At 35.8% G+C, this 21,977-nt stretch overlaps 1 protein-coding gene across 1 annotated transcript in view; it reads left to right on the top strand.

The window, feature by feature from the left end:
• OTOGL (otogelin like) overlaps window positions 1-21,977 on the top strand; it is a 148,810-nt gene that overhangs the window by 16,982 nt on the left and 109,851 nt on the right. Inside the window, exons 7-12 of the mRNA XM_019918727.3 lie at window positions 4,269-4,390; window positions 7,504-7,709; window positions 12,777-12,904; window positions 13,260-13,366; window positions 20,142-20,248; window positions 21,065-21,190. Of these exons, the coding sequence (XP_019774286.2) occupies window positions 4,269-4,390; window positions 7,504-7,709; window positions 12,777-12,904; window positions 13,260-13,366; window positions 20,142-20,248; window positions 21,065-21,190 (796 nt within the window). The remainder of the gene's footprint in view (window positions 1-4,268; window positions 4,391-7,503; window positions 7,710-12,776; window positions 12,905-13,259; window positions 13,367-20,141; window positions 20,249-21,064; window positions 21,191-21,977) is intronic.

Raw genomic sequence — 21,977 nt, 5'->3', positions numbered from 1 at the left:
TACTTCAATTTTTTTAGCTGTTTCTTCTGGCTTTTACCTAACATGTCAAAATGTGCTATTATTTCTTTATTTATCAAAGTTAGGACTTATTTCTTCACTTCTTACTATGGAAAATGGGAAGTCATCTGTTACGTTATCCTTCGTGCCCCTAACACACACACACACACACACACACACACACACACACACACACACAAACACACACACTTTCCTTTTCTCCTCCTAATAGTTATATCACCGTTATTGGTTAAATATGTGGTTTTTATACTATTGTTGTTTACATATTGTACATATATGAAAAATATTTATATAAATATTGTTGAGAGCCGAGCCTAATATGTTATTGTGATTTTATTCTCTGTACAATTTTATAGAATTAACAGTTATCCCATTTTTCATTTGCTGCATTTTCTATACTTCAATCATTTTTTCCTTCAAAGTATCTCTAAACAACTGTTCTCAATATGGTCAGATACATCAGACAATCTCTCAGTTTCTCTTTCCTTCCCATGTGATGTCCCTTCCTCAGTTCTTCATTTTCCTGTTCCAACTGAGAGTGGTTGTTTTTGAGCCTACTGTACACCTAGCACTTAGGATTTTATTCACCATCTTCCTGGAGAATTTCATTCTTCTCTCTCCTGTATTGGTTTCCCTGTTTCTTAGGTCCCGTGAAGTGTCTAGCAGTCCTTGAATTTTGTTCATACTTGAGACATAGGCTCTAAAAAGCTTATTGGATGCTCTGATCATGTGGGCAGTGCTTGTTTATAGTGCTTTCTGGAAAGGGAAGATATTTTCCTGGAAAGAGTGTTACCGAACTAGGTTCATTTTGCCCATCTTGCAGCAAGCCAAAATGCTGAGGTGCCGGGGTTTGCAGCAAAGGGAGGGTTTATTAGGCAGCCAAGCGAGGATACAGGAGAACAAATCTCAGATCCATCTCCCTGAAGGCAAGGGTCTTGGGGTGTTTATTGGATAAAGAATAAAAAAGCAGGGTGGCCTGAGGCATGGAAGCCTGGGGCAAGGTGACTGGAAAAAGGTGTGGGGAATCGTTGTTCCAGAATGGAGGCACTTAGCATGATCTGAGGGTGTTTTCAGCCCTCTGACGTCAAAAGGTCACCACACTTGCACATTGGAGCAAGTTGGAGGGGAAGGGGTCCTCTCCAGTCTTAACCAGCTAACTCAAACTAGACACCCCTGACACCAAGTTCCTGGAAAACAACTCGGGCAAACATCTTATTGTTTAGGCTACATGTTGCTTGGAGTACATGCAGATCTTTGGTAGCAACAATTAAAATGACCTTGATTAGTGAAGGTAGGTGAAATGGATTTGACTAATGATTACCCATGTTTCAAGAGTGCATAGGAGGGAGAAATTTGAAATCTTGATTATAGTTTGGAAATCACTTTCAGAATGTTGAAATTCAATTAATTCTGATTTCTGATCATTTTGCATATGGTCTTCTAAAATTTCCCCTCTTTTTTTTTTTTAATTTAATTAATTTATTTATTTTTGGCTGTGTTGGGTCTTCGTTTCTGTGTGAGGGCTTTCTCTAGTTGCGGCAAGTGGGGGCCACTCTTCATCGCGGTGCGCGGGCCTCTCACTGTCACGGCCTCTCTTGTTGCGGAGCACAGGCTCCAGATGCGCAGGCTCAGTAGTTGTGGCTCACGGGCCTCGTTGCTCCGCAGCATGTGGGATCTTCCCAGACCAGGGCTTGAACCCGTGTGCCCTACATTGGCAGGCAGATTCTCAACCACTGTGCCACTAGGGAAGCCCTCCCCTCTCTTTATAGAAATTTTTAGTTCTTTTTATCCCCAATGTTCTGAGATGTCATTATGTGAAATTTTTTTTTTTTCTTTTTTTCCCGTTTATCGTGCTAGGTACTTGATAGGCTCTTTCTAGCAATTCAAATCCTTCACTTTTGGAATAATATTTCTTTCTTAATTTCCTCTCTTTCTCTCTTTCAGAAATTCTGTAATTCAGATATTGGAGCGCCTGAACTAAGTGACTGATTCCTTAATTTTCTCATTGATTTATTTCTCTTTTCCATCTTTTTGCTTTTTTGTTTTACATTTTAGGAGATTTCTTTCCAACCTTAAATATTTATCTTCCAGGGGTTCTATTTCAGTTATAAGTTTTTCCTATCGTACTGTCAATATCCAATCACCTATTTTTATTCCTTGAATTTCACTTTTAACATCATTTTATTCTTGTTTCATGAATGGCCTTTTCTCACTGTTCTCCCTGAAGATATCAATTATGGATTCTTGGAAGTTTATTTTTCTGACTTGATTTTGATTCCTTTGATCCCCTTTCTTTTGTTTACTTGGCACCTGCCTTTCACATTGCAGGCTTTTATCAAATGATCCATGAATGTTTATTCACATTTGAGAATTAGGCTGTAAAAGCTGGTTGGAAGATCTGAATACATGGATGGGGGCTTGCTTGTCTAGTGGGAGATTGAGCAGGGAGTCTCTGGTTTCATTAAATAAGCCCCCAATATTCGTATCTGTACATCTTTTTCAATTTTGTTTCTTCAAGGAAACCTCCTCCAGTATCCTGCCTGGGGTCATATGTCTGGATTCCTGGATACTGAGAACATTTTAGTTATACTCCTACTTTAGGCTTTTTGCATTTGCTATTCCCTTTGCCTAGAATGGTCTAAATATCCATATGGCTTGCTCTTATCCCTCTTTCATCTTTACTAGAAGTTCCCCTTCTCAGCGAGGCTTTTGTTGGCCATTCAGTCTAAAACAGCCCCCAACCCCCCAACAACCCTCGATACACATGCTGTCTATCTCTTTTCTCCACTTAATATTTCTTCATGTCATGTAGCATGGTGCATATTTTAGTTACATGTAGTTATATATTTTTTATTAACTGTTTTTCTCTAATGGAATATAAGGTTCGTGAGGGCAGGTATTTTTGTCTATTTTGTTGACTTCTACATCTCCAGAATCTAGAACAGTGCCTGGTACATAATAAGTGATCAATAAAATTTGCTGATTAATCACTAAATTATATATTACATTCTTGCAGTATTAAAAACCTATCTTATCATTGGTGATTTTTCTTATCACTTTTATGCTTTGAAAGTTCTTTTCCATCTATATAGTTATATATATTTTCTTTCAGCTATTTTCTGCTGTCATTATTTGGACCTTTTAAACTTTATTTTGGTGGTAGGGTAAGAGAAACTAACATTCCTCTTCTCCTTTCTTACTTTTCTCTTTTCTTCCTTGCTTTCTTTTTTATTTTTACTAGTAAACTAACATTCCCATCAGTTTTTTGAGAAATAACCTCTCTTCCCTAAAGTGTTTGGACAATTTTATTTTTAGAGTTATAGTTACTTTTGCAACCTTTAAATATTACTTTGTGTAATATATATATTTTTAACATCTTTATTGGAGTACAGTTGCTTTACAATGGTATGTTAGTTTCTGCTTTGTAACAAAGTGAATCAGCTATACATATACATATATCCTCATATCTCTTCCCACTTGTGTCTCCCTCTCTCCCACTCTCCCTATCCCACCCCTCTACGTGGTCACAAAGCACCGAGCTGTTCTCCCTGTGCTATGTGGCTGCTTCCCACTAGCTATCTATTTTGCATTTGGTGATATATATAAGTCCATGCCACTCTCTCACTTCGTCCCAGCTTACCCTTCCCCCTCCCTGTGTCCTCAAGTCCATTTTCTAGTAGGTCTGCATCTTTATTCCCATCCTGCCCCTAGGTTCTTCATAACGACTTTTTTTTTTTTTAGATTCCATATATATATGTTAGCATACGGTATTTGTTTTTCTCTTTCTGACTTACTTCACTCTGTATGACCGACTCTAGGTCCATCCACCTCACTACAAATAACTCAATTTCGTTTCTTTTCATGGCTGAGTAATATTCCATTGTATATATGTGCCACATCTTCTTTATCCATTCATCTGTCGATGGACACTTAGGTTGCTTCCATGTCCTGGCAATCAGGCCACATAGTTTTAGAATATTCACATCCTGTATGTAAAGATTCAGATCATTTAAATAAATATGCTAAATTAACTTGTACTTTATGAAGTTACTTCTGTTGTCCAATTTCTGAAGCAAATTTCTTTTTTTCTCTTGAAAATCCTAACTGTAGTTATAATTTTGTGAAGTTTAATGGGACTAATGATGCTATAGAGCTGTAGACATGCATTGTGGATTTAGTTAACTCAGATGAAGGCAAGTTTGTGTATTGTTGTTGGTTTCTATGCTTTCTCTTGTTTTTCTCCCTTTAAGGTTCATAATAGCCCTAAATGCCTTGGTTCAGTGTATCACTGTTATCGGTCGATCAGCTTGTTCTTTTCCGACCAAGAGGAAATTCGAATTTATGGGCATGAAATAAAAAAGAATGGAATCAGGTAAGATGATAAATGATATAATGAAAGTAATACAACGGATTAACAGAATTTCTAAACATCTCACTTCTAAACATTCTAAATTTCTAAACATTTCTAAACAGAATGTGGAGAGAAGGGAGAGGATTTCTTCAACAGTAAACTTTAAGTTATAGCATACAGACATAAAAATTTCAGTAGGCTCCAAAGCCAACCAGGTGGCCAGGAATCTAACAGTTTAGCCTCCCTAATGTTTTTGCAGGATACAAATATACTTATATAGGTGGAGGTAAGATTATTACATCTACTTTTAAGAGAGATTCAGGAGAAATCCTCATAGTTCAACTCAAATTATTTTTGCCCCCTTTCTTAAATCTTTTCTTCTTCTTTTTTTTTTAAAGCAGTAAATCAAAATAAAACTTAACCTCTGAAAATCCTTTCCAAATTTGTGTGAATGAGGTTTGGGTGTCAGGATTTTCTGTTAGTGTTCTGACGAAGAGTTGAGAGTCAATAAATAACTGGTCTTCTTGAATAGCTAAGAGAGGGGCCCACTTGTAGAACTGAAACTTTAGGGGAAGCGGATGTTTATTTATTTGGTGGAAGGTTTCATACATTTTAAACTAGAAGTACTGTGGAGTAATCTACCATCCAATCTAAATAAGTATAGAGATACTCAATTTTAAGTTGCCCCCCCCATCCTTGACACACTCTCTATCCCTTTTCTCTGCTTAATATTTCTCCTTCATGTCATCTAGCATAGTACATATTTTAGTTACATTTCATCATAAATTTTATTAACTGTCTTCCTCTAATGGGATATATTTCATGAGGGCAGGTATTTTTTGTGTTTTGGCTGACTCATGCTGAGAAAAGTAAATTGTGTGATAGCACAATTCTATCCATCATGCAGAATTCGCCAGCAAGTGTTTGAACCATGGGGATTTTTTCCAGGGCAATGGCTGTACCAACCTATGTACTTTTTTTTCAGATTAGATTCCTCAAGAGGCAGCAGATGATAGCAGGAAGGGCTTTGGATGAAGCACCAGGGGAGCCAGGCACTGACCCAGGTTTTGTCATAGTCAGGCAACCCCAAGCAGCCCCTCTGCCTCTCTTGGGCTTATTTTCTTCATCAACTGGGTTCTGTACTTTTCATTTTCTTATAAAAGAAAGATTATCAATTTGACTGGGAAGGCAATGCACTTACATATGTGTTTCTTGGAGCTGAATTTAAACAGTGGTTTAGGATTTTTATATGGGATTTGGGGTAACATAGTGGACACTTAAAAATTATTGTTTTGTAAAACAAAAACGCCATTTAAGTAGATTTTCAAGAATACTAACCCTTTCTTAAATATAGGACATAATATTTAAATTTTAACTCAGAAAAAATATTTCTTTGAAGATTTCCATTTGTATAATAGAAAGAAGATGGTTCGTATTATTCAGCTAAATTGCTTATAATAATGCTATACCGGGCCTAGGGCCTATCTCATAGCAGATGCTAGATAAATGTTTACCAAAATGAAGTCAAATGTGTTTGGCTCTGCACATCATACTTTACCTTTCTGGACTTCAGTTCTCTCCCCTGTGAAATGCAGGGTTTTGGTACATATGAACCTGTGAATAATTTTCAGTATTAATCTGTGCATTCAGTTTAGTTTGCATTGTTAATGTTTCAAGTTGCATGGAGGTTTTCTTAAATTTATGGGAGATTATCTAACTTCTAGTATCATCACCCATCTCTACTAGCATCTTTTAATGTATAGACATTTGGATAATCACAGTTATGCACGTTTTGTTTTCAGAAATTTTGTATTTATTCAAATTTACTATGAAAGAGATCAAGTGACAAATGACCAAACCAAGGAACACCTGCAAAAGAAAAACTATACCTTGCCGCAGTGAACATCCCATTGCTATGGAATATCTTTATCAAACATGACTCACTTTTTTCAAGTATAGCTTTTATAAACTTGCAAACTTAAACAATATTATTCGTACTAACTTTTACTAGGAATTGAAAATGAATTTCTTATGTTTATAATTTTTAATAATAATAGATTATGACAGTAAAGTCATTCTCTGGTGTAAATTTTAGTTATTTTCCTATTCTTATAAATCTTATGACTAAAAAAATTATCTACACACATACTTGTGCAAATGATTACAGATATTTTGAATTGTTTCTTTAGGGACTATCCCTATGTTAATGAGTATGTTTAATTTTATAGTTTTTATTTCATGTAGCCATGTTCTTACTGGAAAGGAACTCACTAATTTGAAGTTTTTGAGAGAAATGTATGAATGTACCTACTAACCTCTCACCTCACATTATTCACTTAGCCTGACTAGTTTTCTTCTGTCCTCTTATGTCTCTCACTTCCTCTGTATGTGTACATGCTTGTGAAAAATGGAAAGACTAGACATTGGATCAGGAGTTTAAATATTCAATGTGACCCTTGCTTAAATAGACCAAATTGTATGCAACTTAAAAATTATGAATATAATCCTTACAAATACTGGATGGAAAGTATTTTTTATTCCTAATAATATACTTTGCAGCTTTAAAAATATAAATTATAATTAACATGGCTTTTTCTTTTGGAAAACAACGACTTGTACCAAGGTGACATTTTGGGGATAGAAGCTCTTATTTCTTTACAGACAAGTTTAAAACAAAATTAAACAAAATCATCACTCAAAAATGTGTTTTCATACTTTGAGTATCGTTTGTTCTTACTTCAAAATTGTTGAGCAGCATTTTTAGATTATCTTAAACTCTCTAGATAGAAATATAAATACATTCAGCTCTCATTATTCTAAATAGACAAGGTTATTTTCCAGATTTTAAAAATCATTGACATTTAGCAGAAGTGTGCTTTTGGTTGGTTGAAAGAAGCATCCAATTATAAGTATAAAATCTTAATCAGTATGCAAAAATAGGTATCATTTTTACTGTCTTTTTATTTCAATATTAAAATTCCAAAAATGTTGACAATCTAACTGCATAGTTTATTCAATAATTTTGAATAATAATTATCTTTTATTTAATTCTCATTCACTTCAAGAAATAAATAGATCATCTGTAATTGATGTTTCATCATAATTCTTAGATTGCCTTTGTTCTATTTTTCAAGTTTAACATTGCCTCAGACAATTGGACAGGTTTTCATTGAGAAACTAGCTGACTATATTCTGGTGAAAACAACCTTTGGTTTTTCATTGGCTTGGGATGGAATATCTGGAATTTACCTGAAGCTGTCTGAGGAGCACAAAGGGAAATCATGTGGCCTATGTGCAAACTACAATGACATTCAATCTGATGATTTCATCATTCAGCAAGGTAAGTGGAGCAGAAGAAATGGGTGGGTACTTCTGAGCTCTTCTTCCTTCACTGATCACTCTGTTTATACCCAGAAGGGTACAACTTGTCCTAGGTTGGGTAAAAATGGTAGCTATCACTTGCCTGCTTATGTGATTTTAAGTGAAGCTTGAACAGGAAAATATTTTTGTGTCATTCTTGAAAGCCATGAGCTAGCTTACGTTTGCTAAATTAATACAAGTCAGGTCTTACTCATGTAACAAATACTAACTGAGCATTTACTTTGTGTCTGGCACTGTTGTAGGAGCTTGGGATATATCAGTGGAAAAAAAAAAGCTTCTCCCTTCTTGGGGCTTATATCAACATTTTAGTGATTCAGACCCATTTGGGGCAAACTTGTCTACTTTTGGGCAACAGATATTTTGCTTCCAGTCTTGATAGGAATAAATTAAATGACTTCCATGTAATAGTTTTGTAAATACAATAAAATGTGAGCAGAATTGATAAAAGTTGAGTAATAACTTGGAATGGCTCTTATCACGTATAATGATGTACATATCATTCATTCATCTATTTATTCTAAGTTATGAAACTCATCCCAGTGAGCTGTTAAAAATGGGTTGTTTCAATATGGGTACTAGTTTGCAGTGGCAACAAAATAAGAGAATTACAGGACACAATCATGATTTAGGTCCACATATAAATGTGCAATAAAAAAGAATACTGTTCTTAGTACCAGAAGACCTACCTGGCTTTGAATCTTGTTCAGCTCTTACAAGTTTTATAATTTGAGGCATCTCAATTAATCTCTCTGATACTCAGTTTCTTCAGCTGTTAAATAGGGATTAAAATAATTTGGAACACAGAGCATTGTTAATAATAATAGCATAGCTTGATACCATTTAGTAATAGTTAATATGAGTACATAGCTATATTATTCCCAACTCTTACAACATCCTGTAAAGTGGGTGTATTTTCTTAATTTTACAATGAGGACACAAGGTGATGTGCCCAATGTAACACAGCTTGTAAATGGTGTTATCAGAGTTGAGTTAACAGATCCAACTGGCTCCCAATTCTATTCTTAGATAAATGTGAGAGAAACTGACTTTTAATCTGTAAAGCGCTATATAATACTGTTTGTTTTATATTATAAAATTAATAAAGGAGAGTTGCCCATATGTTGTGTTTTAAGGGAATGAAAATCCTACTTAGAGTGTGGGTTCTGGAGTCAGAATGTGGGATTCATATTCTGCTTTGCCACTTGTTAAACTTTCTAAGTTTAATGATATACTAGTAGTGTATACTTCATAGAGTTGCAAGGATTAAATGAGGTAATCCCTGTAAAATACTTAGTACAGTGTCTCGCTTGGCACATAGTTAATACTGAATACATTTTAGCTAATTTATTATCATCTCCAAGTGTTCTCAATGAGCCTATAATGGAGCTAACGTGAAAATGTTTGATTAAAGACATTGCTTTAAGAGGCCCTTGTCAAAATGCAAACATTTTCCCAGGATGCATAATGCTTCATCAGTATTAGTTTACTAGTAGCTAAAGAGCAGGGCCTCAAGGAGTCAATTTTCTTACGTGCAAAATGGAGATAATAATAATGACCCTTAGAGCTTCCCAGCCTCTGAGAATCTAATGAGAAAATGTAAGTGAAAGTGTTTAAAAGTCTGTGAGCACAGTACAAATGTACAGTATTGTACATTTCATCACGAAATGGTGTTTTGCATCCGGTTGGGTATTTAGAATGAGAGAGTTCACAAACTTGGAATCTTGAGACTATATTAGGAAGTAGGGTTTTGGACGTAGGCAGAACCAATCAGATGGCAGCTATTGATTTCTTTTTCTTCTGTATCAAAGCTTTATGAAAAAAATAATACTCAATTCAATTCTCAATGTTAGAGTTAAAGACTGCCATGGGCAACTTCCCTGGGAACATCTAGGGAACATGGTATAGAAGTTGGGATAGAAAATAGCATCCGCTCTTGTTAGAGGCAGAGAGACTCAGATTAGGATTTGCGTTAAGAGTCAGACAGACTTTGATAACCTGGAACATAAAATGGTTGCTTACAGTGAGATAATTGGGCAGCAGGCAGAGGGATGTTAGCAGATTATTTGTGGGAGAAGACCGGAAGGAGGCAATTTGACTGAATTACGGCTGAACTGGCAGAAGGCAAGAAGGACCCTGGAAAGTATATGGAAGGAGCCTAAAGAGAGATTTCAGCTTTTTCACAATTTTATTTAGTGCACAGAGTAAAGCAGAATGATAAAAAAAACTAACTTATGATAATTTATAAAGATGTGACTAGAACCTGCTTTCCGATTTTCTCTCATACCATAATAATGCAAGAATACGTCTACAGGTGAGCTGTATTACCTTTAGCTTAAAGATGCCTAGTATTTTCTTGAAACTCAGCCTGTACTTTGCTGATTAGATAAATCTTTAGAGGCAGAGAGGTAGTTTGATTGAATCCCATTGAATTAATAATTTCTTAACAGTGATTAAAATTGTATTTCTCTCTGCATTCCTATGCATTCTTCAGGCATGACTTCACAAAGAAATGAGCCTTTTCAGAATTTCTGTAGATATAGAAATATTTAAATTTGTTGTCTAGTTGAGATTCTGGTTCCATAATTCATGTCTATGGCTAGCTACTCATAGAAGCCCTGATTTACTCTTGTTTTTCCCAGCATAATAATTAATACTGCCTCTCTTTCACTCTTAGAAGTGTTCCAATATGGACAGTAAATTGCTCCGTTTGTAGTACATTTTATATGAAACATTTTAATTTTAGTTTTACAGGCTCCCAGACCACCAACTGATATGGATTTAAAGTCTCATAGTAACCAACATTTGTGACTTTTTTGTTAATGCAATGTAGTGAAAACAGCTAAATATGTGGTTAAAAGCTGGAATTAAAGTGAACTCTAAGGGATTGCTCAGGTTGTTTAGTTACATTAAAATTTGTGCATAAATATGGAAATAGGTGGGCCTTTAGGAAATATTTTTGATTCTGCAGACCTTAAAAGTACGATGATGCTTTGAAATGAAATGTGACTATAAATTTACTTAAAAGGAACATCAGTTTTTCCTTTTAAAAATAAGTATATTTGGCTTCCCTGGTGACACAGTGGTTGAGAATCTGCCTGCCGATGCAGGGGACATGGGTTCGTGCCCTGGTCCGGGAAGATCCCACATGCCGCGGAGCGGCTGGGCCCGTGAGCCATGGCCACTGAGCCTGCGCGTCCGGAGCCTGTGCTCTGCAATGGGTGAGGCCGCAACAGTGAGAGGCCCGTGTACCGCAAAATAAATAAATAAATAAATAAATAAATAAATAAATAAATAAATAAATAAAATAAAAATAAGTATATTAGACCAGACCCATGCTTGGTTCAGGGTATAGCATTTCCAACAATATCAGAGATAATAAAGTGGACCAAACATCTAGGACTCTAATAATCTATTTAATAAATATGGAAAACTCCCTTGTATTTATTCGTTCACTTATTTAGCAAATATATTTTGAGCACCTACTCTATACCAGATAGTAAACTAGGGATCCAGCAATAGGACAGCTTAAACAAGCTCTCTCCCTTCATGTAGTAGAAGGCAAAATAAATAGACAAATTAAAATATAATTTTTGTGAGCAATAGCAGCCATTAAAAAAGGGGGAAAAGGAGACTAAGTGACAGAACAGTGTATGTTTGGTGGGTCTAGATCATGTGCTGGAGAAGGCTTCTCTGAGGAGGTCATATTAAATAGATGTCCACATGAAGTAAGGGAGACAGCAGAGGGAAGATTGGGGTGGGGGAAGAGTGATTTCGAAGGAGGAGATGCAAGAGCAAAAGCAGGAGCAGGGTGGAAATGAGCTTGAGTGAAGAACATTATAAAGCTTGTATGATTGGAGTAGGCTGAGCAAAAATAGGAGTGGAAGATGTAGGAGGGATAGGGTGGGGTAGAGTGGGTGAAACAGGTGGGGAGTTGGGGGAGTGCAGAGGCCAGATCAAAAAAGTCTTCCAGGCCCCTGTAAAATTTGGGATTTTATACTAAGAGAGCAAAGCGTTCTTATAGATGAACTTTTACAATCTTCCCCAAAATTGGTAATAGTAAGTAGACATCTTCCTATCTTGAAGATGCTGAGATAGAATGGTGAACAATTTGGCTTGCAGTTTTTGATTCTAGTGGTGCAGTAGCTTGTCATCGATGGTGGACCTGTGGCTGTGTAAATCTCAGTGGTAGAGATGCTAACACTCAAACATGAAGGCTGTCACATGGAACTTCGAGATGTCATCTTGTTTGGGTCTGCGGAGTCCTTGAGATTGCAGATTCAGCCCTTGTCTGAACGTGGGGCAGGATTAATTTTCATGTCAGATCCTGAACTTGTCCTCAGGCCAGATAGAAGGCCCAGAGTGCTCACCACCAACTGCCTGTTTGTTGCTGCTGCATAGTAGCTCCTGAATCTTGCCTCTGAATAATGCTGGGATGGTATCAGGATTCCTAATCTGTCCCGAGCATCTTTAGAAACACTATTCATCCTATTCCAATGGAATGAATTCACTTCTTAGTACCCTCTTCTCCAGGTGTCTTTTCCATTTTTTCATTGTCTGTATGACCATCCTCTGAAATCTCCACAAGGGCTCTAGGTACCCCCAAAATGGAGCTACAATTTTAGTAAGGTTCTGACTTATGTCAAATAGAATGAGAGGGCTGTCTGAAAATTTTCATACCAAACTTTGACTTATGTTTCTTAATTTTATGCATATTCTTTCTCCTCTCTGCATTATAAACTGCAGGCTTAACTGGTATTCATTTTGTACCACTCACTTTTCAACCCTTCCCCATTTTGCTTCAATGAAGTTTGCTTTCTCTCTCCAATGGTATTAACTTTTATTTGGTACTTAAACTTTGTTCAATTTATTTTTATTATGCTGAAGTAATGTTATAGTCTAATATCATTGGTAATTATAAAGCTATTGAGTTTAACTTTTTGACCAGGAAGTTTATGTTGGTGAACTGTGTCTTTGTGGAAAGTGATCCTATTATACATATTTTTTTGTATGTGTTTGTGTGAAATAGAGGACTATACAGAAGACATTGCTATGTTTGCAAATAGTTGGTTGGTGCAAACTCCAGATGACCCCAAATGTGTAACCACACCCTCAGATTTTCCAAATCCATGCTCCAGTGGAATGCCAGCATTTGAGGTAAATATGATGTGAAAAATTTAGGCATGTTGGATACACCACACATATACTGTATTTGTATATTTAACACTAAGCATTTTTAGTGTAAATACTACATAAACACTATTAAAATCAGGAAATGTAATGCAACAAGAATAATGATTATTTCAAAAATGGTGACTACAATGAGTTTCATAAAAGTAGTACTCATTATAAAAATATGTAGTTAGAAAAGTGTTGTTTAAAATTTATAAGCCTACATACTTTCTCTTTCCTAGTAAGAACAGAGTGTCTTGCAAACAGATCAGTAGAAAAAAATGAGAGTACAAGCATATCATTCAGTATGTTCTGCTGACCGCCATCTTTTTCTTCATAGGCAATCTTCTTCAAGTGTCAGATACTGTTGCAGTTTCCCTTTTTGAGCTGCCATGAATATATTGATCCATATTTATATATTGCCAGCTGTGTTAATGATCTTTGCAAGTAAGTGAAATGATTTTATTTGCAATAAAATTTTCTTTATCCAAAAAGAAGAGCAAAAACAATTGTGTAACTCATCATCTCAGCAGTTCACAAAATGTAATGGGAAATGTAAAACATAAACTGTACTAACAGCTATTAAAATCTTACTGGATAACAGGTACAGTCTGAGTGTTTTATATTAACAGCATGAACAGAGTACATTAGTTCTTATACACTTTTTGTGCCACTGATCCCTTTTGGGAACCTAGAGAGGCTATAGGCTCTTTTCAAAATAGTGTTTTGAAATGCACAAAATAAAGCATATAAGATTACAAAGGAACTAATTATATTGAAATAGAATTACTGAAATAGTAAATGAAATGAATTTCTGATCCATGTGCTCTTTTATGTGCATTTCAGGTCTAATAACTAATGTAGTTTGATATAGTGATGAGTATAAACAATATTTTGAGATATCTGCAACAATTAAATGAGAAATGAAAATATGGAAAAATGAGATATGAGTTACATTGATGACAAAGTTACAGATTCTGCTAAGAACATTGTGATGTGTTGCCCATGTGTGTAACTGAAAGAAGTGCTAAATATCAGCTGGAGATTAGCAAAAATAAACATGTAGTATTTTTCACATCCAAGGGCACAGACTCTTGCCTTCACTCCCGGGTTAAGAACACGTAGACTAAGGTGGTTGTCTAGGGAACAAATTCAGTGAGACTCATCATAACGTGTTCATCAATGTAGAACTTATAAATTACCCATTACTGAGGTGAAGTCCTTTTTATTTTAGTTTTTCAAAAGTTTACCAAGTGAAAGATACATGTACCCTGATATTCATAGCAGCACTATTAACAATCGCCAAGACATGGAAGCAACCTAAGTGTCCATCGACAGATGAGTGCATAAAGAAGATGTGGTATTTATATACAATGGAATACTAGCCATAAAAAAGAATGAAATAATGCCGTTTGCAGCAACATGGGTGGATCTAGAGATTATCAGACTAAGTGAAGTAAGTCAGAAAGAGAAAGACAAATACTATATGGTATCACTTATTGTGGAATCTAAAATATGACACAGGTTAACTTATTTACAAAACAGAAACAAAGACATAGAAAACAAACTTGTGGTTACCAAAGGGGAAAGGGGGTGGGGAGGGATAAATTAGGAGTTTGTGATTAGCAGATACAAAATACTGTATATAAAATAAACAACAAGGTCCTGTACAGAGCAGGGAACTATATTTAATATCCTGTAATAAACCATAATGGAAAAGAATATGAAAAATAATATGTATATATATGTATAACTGAATCACTTCGCTGTACACCAGAAACTAACACAACATGTAAATCAACTATACTTCAATTAAAAAAAATTACCAAGTGTATGTGATTAGCTATCTTGAATGTTTGAGAATATCTCAAGAAATTTTTATGTTTGCATCTTTTAAGTATCCCAAGAAGTTTAAATGGTACATGGGAACATTGCTGTAAAGGACCAAACTAATTTTTGGTTGAGTAAAACCACTGAAATTATATCTTGGGTAGCTTGTTAAGAGGTCTAAGTTTATCAAAAGTGAAAACAGAGAGGAAAGGTTGAGGTAGTGTGAAGTTATTTATAATCACTCTGCTTTAATTAAATTAAGATTATTATAAAAATAATGAATGTAATAATATTTTCCAGATATTAAAATGAGATTGTTTGGGAAACTTCTTAATTTTGAATAAAGTACAGTTATACCTTTATTTGTATGTATAGTCTCAGGGATTTCTGAACTAATGCAGGAGCTTTGAAAGAGCATTCCCTCTGCCTAAAATATTGAGTACTGACCTTGATATTTTATAACATTCTGTCCTCTATTTGGTTTTATTTTTCATTTAAGTGCTATATTGTTCTATCTCTGTTCTATCACTTAGGCTCTTTTTTGAGGACTCTGTAGGTAGTCCATTGTCCTTATTTAGCCATCTATATGGAATTAACAATTGTTCTTATTCCATGATGACTCATTCTGGGACCATTCTCCAACAGTCTTCTCACTTGTCTTATCATCTTTAGCACTCGTTTCTCAGGTAGGCTGAAGTGAAGGATCACTTGGCAGATCCAGAAAAGTCAGTCGCCATTTATTAGTTGGGATATTGTTTGGTTTCTTCAAAAGCATCAGTGGCTTCGATTCAATTGAATGCTTATATTTCTCCATTGACTCAGTGATACTATTGCTATGTCATCCCCCAGGGCCTAGGGTATTATTTTCAATTTCATTGTCAAAACTGGCTCACCACTGCCATGCTCATATTTTAACCCTTAGGAAGGGAGAAAAGGAAATAGAGGGCTGTCAGCATTTTTAAGGAAGTGATGTGGAAGTTTCATGCACATTCTCACTTTTAACCCTTTGGTCAGAACTTAGAAACATGGGCCATACCTAGAAGTAAGGACAGCTGAGAAATGTTGTCCTTGGCTGGGCAGCCATATGCCCAGCAAAAACTTGCAGGTTCTAATACTGAAAAGAAGAGGGAACTGGGCATGAAAGGTAGCTGACCATACCTACTTCATCTGAAATTTCATCATTAAGAAGTTAACATTTTTGTCTTTTGAAATTTTGATGTATTTAGGCTTTGGATTTCAAAACCTAATGGCTTTCTTTAGGGCAAATAAAAACAGCAGGATGGTGAAACACCTTTTACTGGTTGAAATCAGCTGACACCTTAAGATACATATCTGAGGTGAAGAGGCAGGGCAGAGCAGGCAGGTAATACCAAAGAAAGGGCTTTATAATGGAATAAGTGGGCATTGATAAAATGGAAGTGAGAAGGTACCAGGGTTAGCCTTTCACTCCCCTCAATATTTCACCCAGGACTATACCTACCTACATTCTTTTTCCCCTAAAGGAGAGTCTCTTCATTTCTTATGTTAAAAGACTGCCTACAGGGATCCTATACCATGATTATATAATTGTGAATCTGCTGAACACAAATTAATTTCCTGCTTGGATTATGATAGTGTTTTGAATTCAATTCAACACATTTTCTGAGTGTTTTTTCCGAGTTGAGCATTGTGCCACATCTTGGTGAAATAGAAACAATTTATTATGTTGATTTTTAAATTTTTTTTCTTTAAACCCACATTTGTTTATTTATTTGTTTTTGTCTGTGTTGGGTCTTCGTTTCTGTGCGAGGGCTTTCTCTAGTTGTGGCAAGCGGGGGCCACTCTTCATCGCAGCACGCGGGCCTCTCACAATCGTGGCCTCTCTTGTTGCAGAGCACAGGCTCTAGACGCGCAGGCTCAGTAGTTGTGGCTCACGGGCCCAGTTGCTCCGTGGCATGTGGGATCCTCCCAGACCAGGGCTCGAACCCGTGTCCCCTGCACTAGAAGGCAGACTCTCAACCACTGCGCCACCAGGGAAGCCCTATTATGTTGATTTTTAATTTATTTTATTTTTAAATTTTTTGTTGAAGTATAGTTGATTTACAATATTATATTAGTTTCAGGTGTACAGCATAGTGATTCAATATGTTTATAAATTATACTCCATTTAGCATTATTATAAAATATTGACTATATTCTCTACGCTGTACATTACATCCTTATATCTTATTTATTTTATACCTAGTAGTTTATACCTCTTCATTCCCTTCTCCTATCTTGCCCCGCCCCTCATCCCTCTCCCCAGTGGTAGCCACTAGTTTGTTCTCTGTGAATCTCTTTCTGTTTTGTTATATTCATTCATTTATTTTTTTAGATTCCACATATAAGTGAAAACACAGTATTTTCTTTTTCTGTCTTATTTCACTAAGCATAACACCCTTCAAGTCCATCCACGTTTTTGCAAATGGCAAAATTTTATTCCTTTTTATGGCTGTGTAATGTTCCATTTGTAATATTCCATAATATCTTCTTTATTCATTCATCTTTGATGGAAACTTAGGCTGCTTCCATATCTTGGCTATTGTAAGTAATGCTACTATGGCAAAACAAATTCGGGGTGTTTACAGAACACAAAAAAAGTGTTGCTGGGCATGGTGAATGGGAGAGAGAGAGGAGATGAAGTTAGAGAAGTAGGCAGAGCCTAGATTACCTAGAGTCTTAGGGCTCATAGTAAGGAGTATGAATCTTTGCTTGATCTTATTTCATACAACTTGACTATTCTCAGCAGATCTGAATTTGCCCTTTGCCTTATCTCTTACCCTACTCTGCTTATTCTGGGTAGGCTGACTGTGCTTTAGCCTGAATTATGTCAGAATGTCAGTTAGTTCATTTGGGATATAATAAATCTGGGGGGAGGGGGTAGTACAAAATGAAAATGCAAGGCCCCCTGTTAAAAACATTGTTGAGAATTTCAAGATAGTGACAGCAGAGTGTGAAACCGAGTACAGGGTCCAGCTAAGTGAAGGGTCTTTTTTTTTTTTTTAATTAATTAATTTATTTATTTATTTTAGTTTTTTATTTATTTATTTTTTTTGCGGTACGCGGGCCTCTCACTGTTGTGGCCTCTCCCGTTGCGGAGCAACAGGCTCCGGACGCGCAGGCTCACTGGCCATGGCTCACGGGCCCAGCCACTCCGCGGCACGTGGGATCTTCCCGGACCGGGCACGAACCTGTGTCCCCTGCATCGGCAGGCGGACTCCCAACCACTGCGCCACCAGGGAAGCCCTGAAGGGTCTTTTTAAGAGCAGGGCCTTGTGTGACTGACTACACAGGTCACATTCCCATAAAGCTGGCCCTGATCTTGATAAATGTTGCTGAAAAAAATGAATGCCTTCTACTGATGAAAAAAAACAATGCTGCTGTGAACATTGATGTGCATATATCTTTTTGAATTAGTGCTTTTGTTTTCTTCAACTATATACCCAGGAGTGGAATTGCTGGGTCATAGGGTAGTTCTATTTTCAGTTTTTTGAGGAACTTTCATTCTCTTTTGCATAGTGACTGCCCCAATTTACATTCCCACCAACAGTTTACTAGAGTTCCCTTTTCTCCACATCTTCACCAACTGTTTGTTATTTTTTTGACAACAGCCATTCTGACAGGTGTGAAGTGATAATCTCATTGTGGTTTTGATTTGCATTTCCCTGATGATTAGTGATGGTGAGCATCTTTTCATGTGTCTGTTGGCCATCAAAACAAAAAACAATTTAGAAATAGTCCCTGCCCTAGGAACTCAGATTCTAATGGGGCAGAGAAACAGACCTTCAGCAATTATACATGCTTTAAAAGCAAAGTGCAGTGAATGTGGAGGAGAGAACTACTAACTTTATCAGGTAGTGCCTAGAGGAGATGACAGCTGAGTTGGAATTTGAAGGATGATACATTACCAGTTCTTGAACTTGTCGTGTTTCTGCTTCTAAGAATGCTAAACTTAGCAGCAAGGAAATGCTTCTAATTTTGCCACACCCAAATCAATTGATTTATTGATAAAAACAACTATTGTTTAATGTTCATTTTCCCTATTAAAGTTCACATCCAAAATGGAAAAATAAGCTTATTTTCCCCTCAGTAAATTGCAATAATAATTTCTTTCTTGCCCGATTGTTGTTTTTATGCAATGCCAAATGTAATATGCCCAGTACAGTTACTAGCATAACATAGTCACAGTAAATAGTAGCTATTTGAATAATAGTTGCATTGGGTTGGAAAGCTAATATTCAGTTACTTTGTTAGTTTTCAGAGCCTCCATTAATTGTAGGAAACAATGCACATATTTAAAGTAAATCATAGATTTTAATGTCTTTCTAGGAATTCAACAGTTTTAACTTACCTTGTTTTTCAGAGACTTTTCTTATTCGGAGGTTTAGAATATTTTCTGAGTTTCTGAAGTTTATATGCTCAGTGCTTTTTTTTCCTTCTAAAGCTCAGTTAATTGGACTAGATAAGCTTCATGACTCAATTACAGTAGCACAGGATAAGTGCAATTTGAGACTGGTGGCTTTGGCTTTTACAACAGAGATACTGAAAATGCTAAGGCTCACAAAATACAACATTCGTAAGGTCATTATCTTGAAAGATATTTAACTATTTAATTTTGAGTTTCAGTTGGGTTGAAAAACAAGCCCACTACCTTATAAACCCTGTTTATTTTGTAGATGCCTTGTTAATCTGCTTTGGGAATTGGCAGACCTCTTATATTTGTTTGGAGGAGTTTCTAAGGCGATTATAAGAAAATACTTAAAGGTTTTTCACTCTTGGCAGCATTATAAAAGTAACTAGCTTTAGTAATTTAAACCTGAAAGAATTAAAAATCTTCTTTTAAATCTTAAATTAAATGCTATTTATTTAATCTTTCAAAAGTTCTGCAGGTTATTAGTATTGGTTTTATTCCAGCATGTATACTATCAAGAGCATGGTATCTTAGAAATAATTTTCATATTGGTTGTTTTTGCTGTGATAGAATTTTATCTGTTCTAATAGGATTTGTTAAATTCTGAAAGATCTAGGATGCTTTGTGTGGGAACAAAAAAATACAAGGATTCTGGGAAGAACATCATAATTAAAATAGAAATCTTTTTCAGTATAGGTACTCCCTTGAATCAAATGAAAAGTGGCCAAATTATTGAAAGATGAAACAATTTACCTAGGCCTTTTTAGCTGGGATCCCATGTTTATCTGTTTTCTGCATTATTGTACATAACATATTATAATGTATTATATTATATACAAGCTGACATCAGCTAATATTAGAATATTCACCACATACTCAGCATTTCTTGAGATCAGGAGCTCAAAGGTATGGTTTCTGTCAATATTTCCTGTGTGATATTGGATCTGTCTTTTCACTTTTCAGAACTCACGATGATGAGACCTATTGTCGAGCAGCCACTGAGTATGCTAGAGCCTGTTCCCATGCTGGCTACCCTATTCAAGACTGGAGAGATGACTTTCCAGCGTGCAGTATGTTTCATTATTTTCCAGCCCTGTGCACTTCTATTAATTTTAGGCTTATCCTAGTACTCAAAACTTACCCTAGTGCTCAAAACTAATGAATTGCAAATACTTGTTATTGATGCAATAATGTTGGTAAACTTTTGCATACTTTTAAAACACTGTAATCTCTGTCTTTCTGTGTCTGCCTTACTTCACTTAGTATGATAATCTCTAGGTCAATCCATATTGCTGCAAATGGCATTATTTCATTCTTTTTTATGACTGAGTAATATTCCATTGTGTGTGTGTGTGTGTGTGTGTGTGTGTGTGTGTGTGTATACACCACATCTCCTTAAGACAAATATCATATGATGTTGCTTATATGTGGAATCTAAAAGAAAAAAAAAGACACAAATGAACTTATTCCAAAACAGAAAGAGAGTCACAGACACAGAAAACAAACTTATGGTTACCAAAGGGGAAATGGAGGTGGGGGAGGGATAAATTAGGAGGCTGGGATTAACATATATACACTACTATGTATAAAATAGATAACCAACAGGGATCTACTATAGCACAGGGAACTATACTCAATATTATGTAATAACCTATAAGGGAAAAGAATATGTATATATATATGTATATGTGTATATATATATATATATATACATATATATATAATATATATCTCTGAATCACTGTGCTGTACACCTGAAATGTATACAATATTGTAAATCAACTATACTTCAATAAAAAATTTAAAAAAAAACCCAAAAACCCCACTGTAATCTTTTTGAGTGTTGAATAAAGTTGATTTACAGCTCGCCTGTTTGCCCATTTTAGTTGATAAATGTGATGACAGCTTTGTCCATCGGGATTGTATCAGTTGTTGCCCACCAACCTGCACATTTGAGGACCAATGTCTTGGGAGTAATCTCCATTGTCTTGACGGATGTTACTGCGCGGATGGTAAGTGCTTCATGAAAGAAACCATGTCTGCACTCATGGAAACTAGTACCCCTGTGATCCAAGAATCATATCTTAATGTCATCTCTCAGGATGATAGGGCTGTTGTGATTTTCTATCCTTGTAGGATTTGATCCTTGAAGTGACTAGAAGGAATGGCTGCTTTTCTTTAGTAAAAGCCTTATTCCTTTGCAAATTTCCTTGGAAGTTTGGAACTTTGTCTTGAAGTTACCCATGGCAGATCTTTTGTTCTCTTGAGTATTTAAAGATATTTAATAATTTATATACTTTCATTTTTTAAAGATGAAATCAAGTTCAGAAAAAAAAAACCTTCACATTTTGGCAGTACAAGATTTTAGTCCTGATGTAGTTTTAATATTTGAAATTAGAAGTAACATAGTAAGTGATAGAAACGGGATTTAAATCTGCTATACTGATAGACATTTATAAGAACATTGAGGATTTACTCAAACCCTTTTATTTTTACAGATTAAAAAAAAATAGAATCCCAGAGGAGTTAAGTGATTTTCCCACTGTCATACACTTAATATGACTGAGGACTACTTGGAATCAGATCTGTTGACCTCAGTCCATTGTTCTTTCAGTGCTACTCTAAGTGCTTTGGACCCGTGCCAGGCCTAAACTGTTTGTTACCAGCCAGTGATGAGATAAGGAGTTTGCACCAGAATATAAATCCGTGCACCAAAATATAAGTCAATGCTTCCTTCATCTAGAGAGTCTTACTCTGAAAAACAGATCAGCTGAATCAAACAGTGTGCTTAGTAACACT

This window comes from Tursiops truncatus, chromosome 11 (genome assembly GCF_011762595.2).
Source record: "Tursiops truncatus isolate mTurTru1 chromosome 11, mTurTru1.mat.Y, whole genome shotgun sequence".
NCBI lineage: Eukaryota > Metazoa > Chordata > Mammalia > Artiodactyla > Delphinidae > Tursiops > Tursiops truncatus.
Note: the sequence above shows the minus strand (reverse complement) of the source record. Positions and strands in the feature narration are given on the sequence as shown.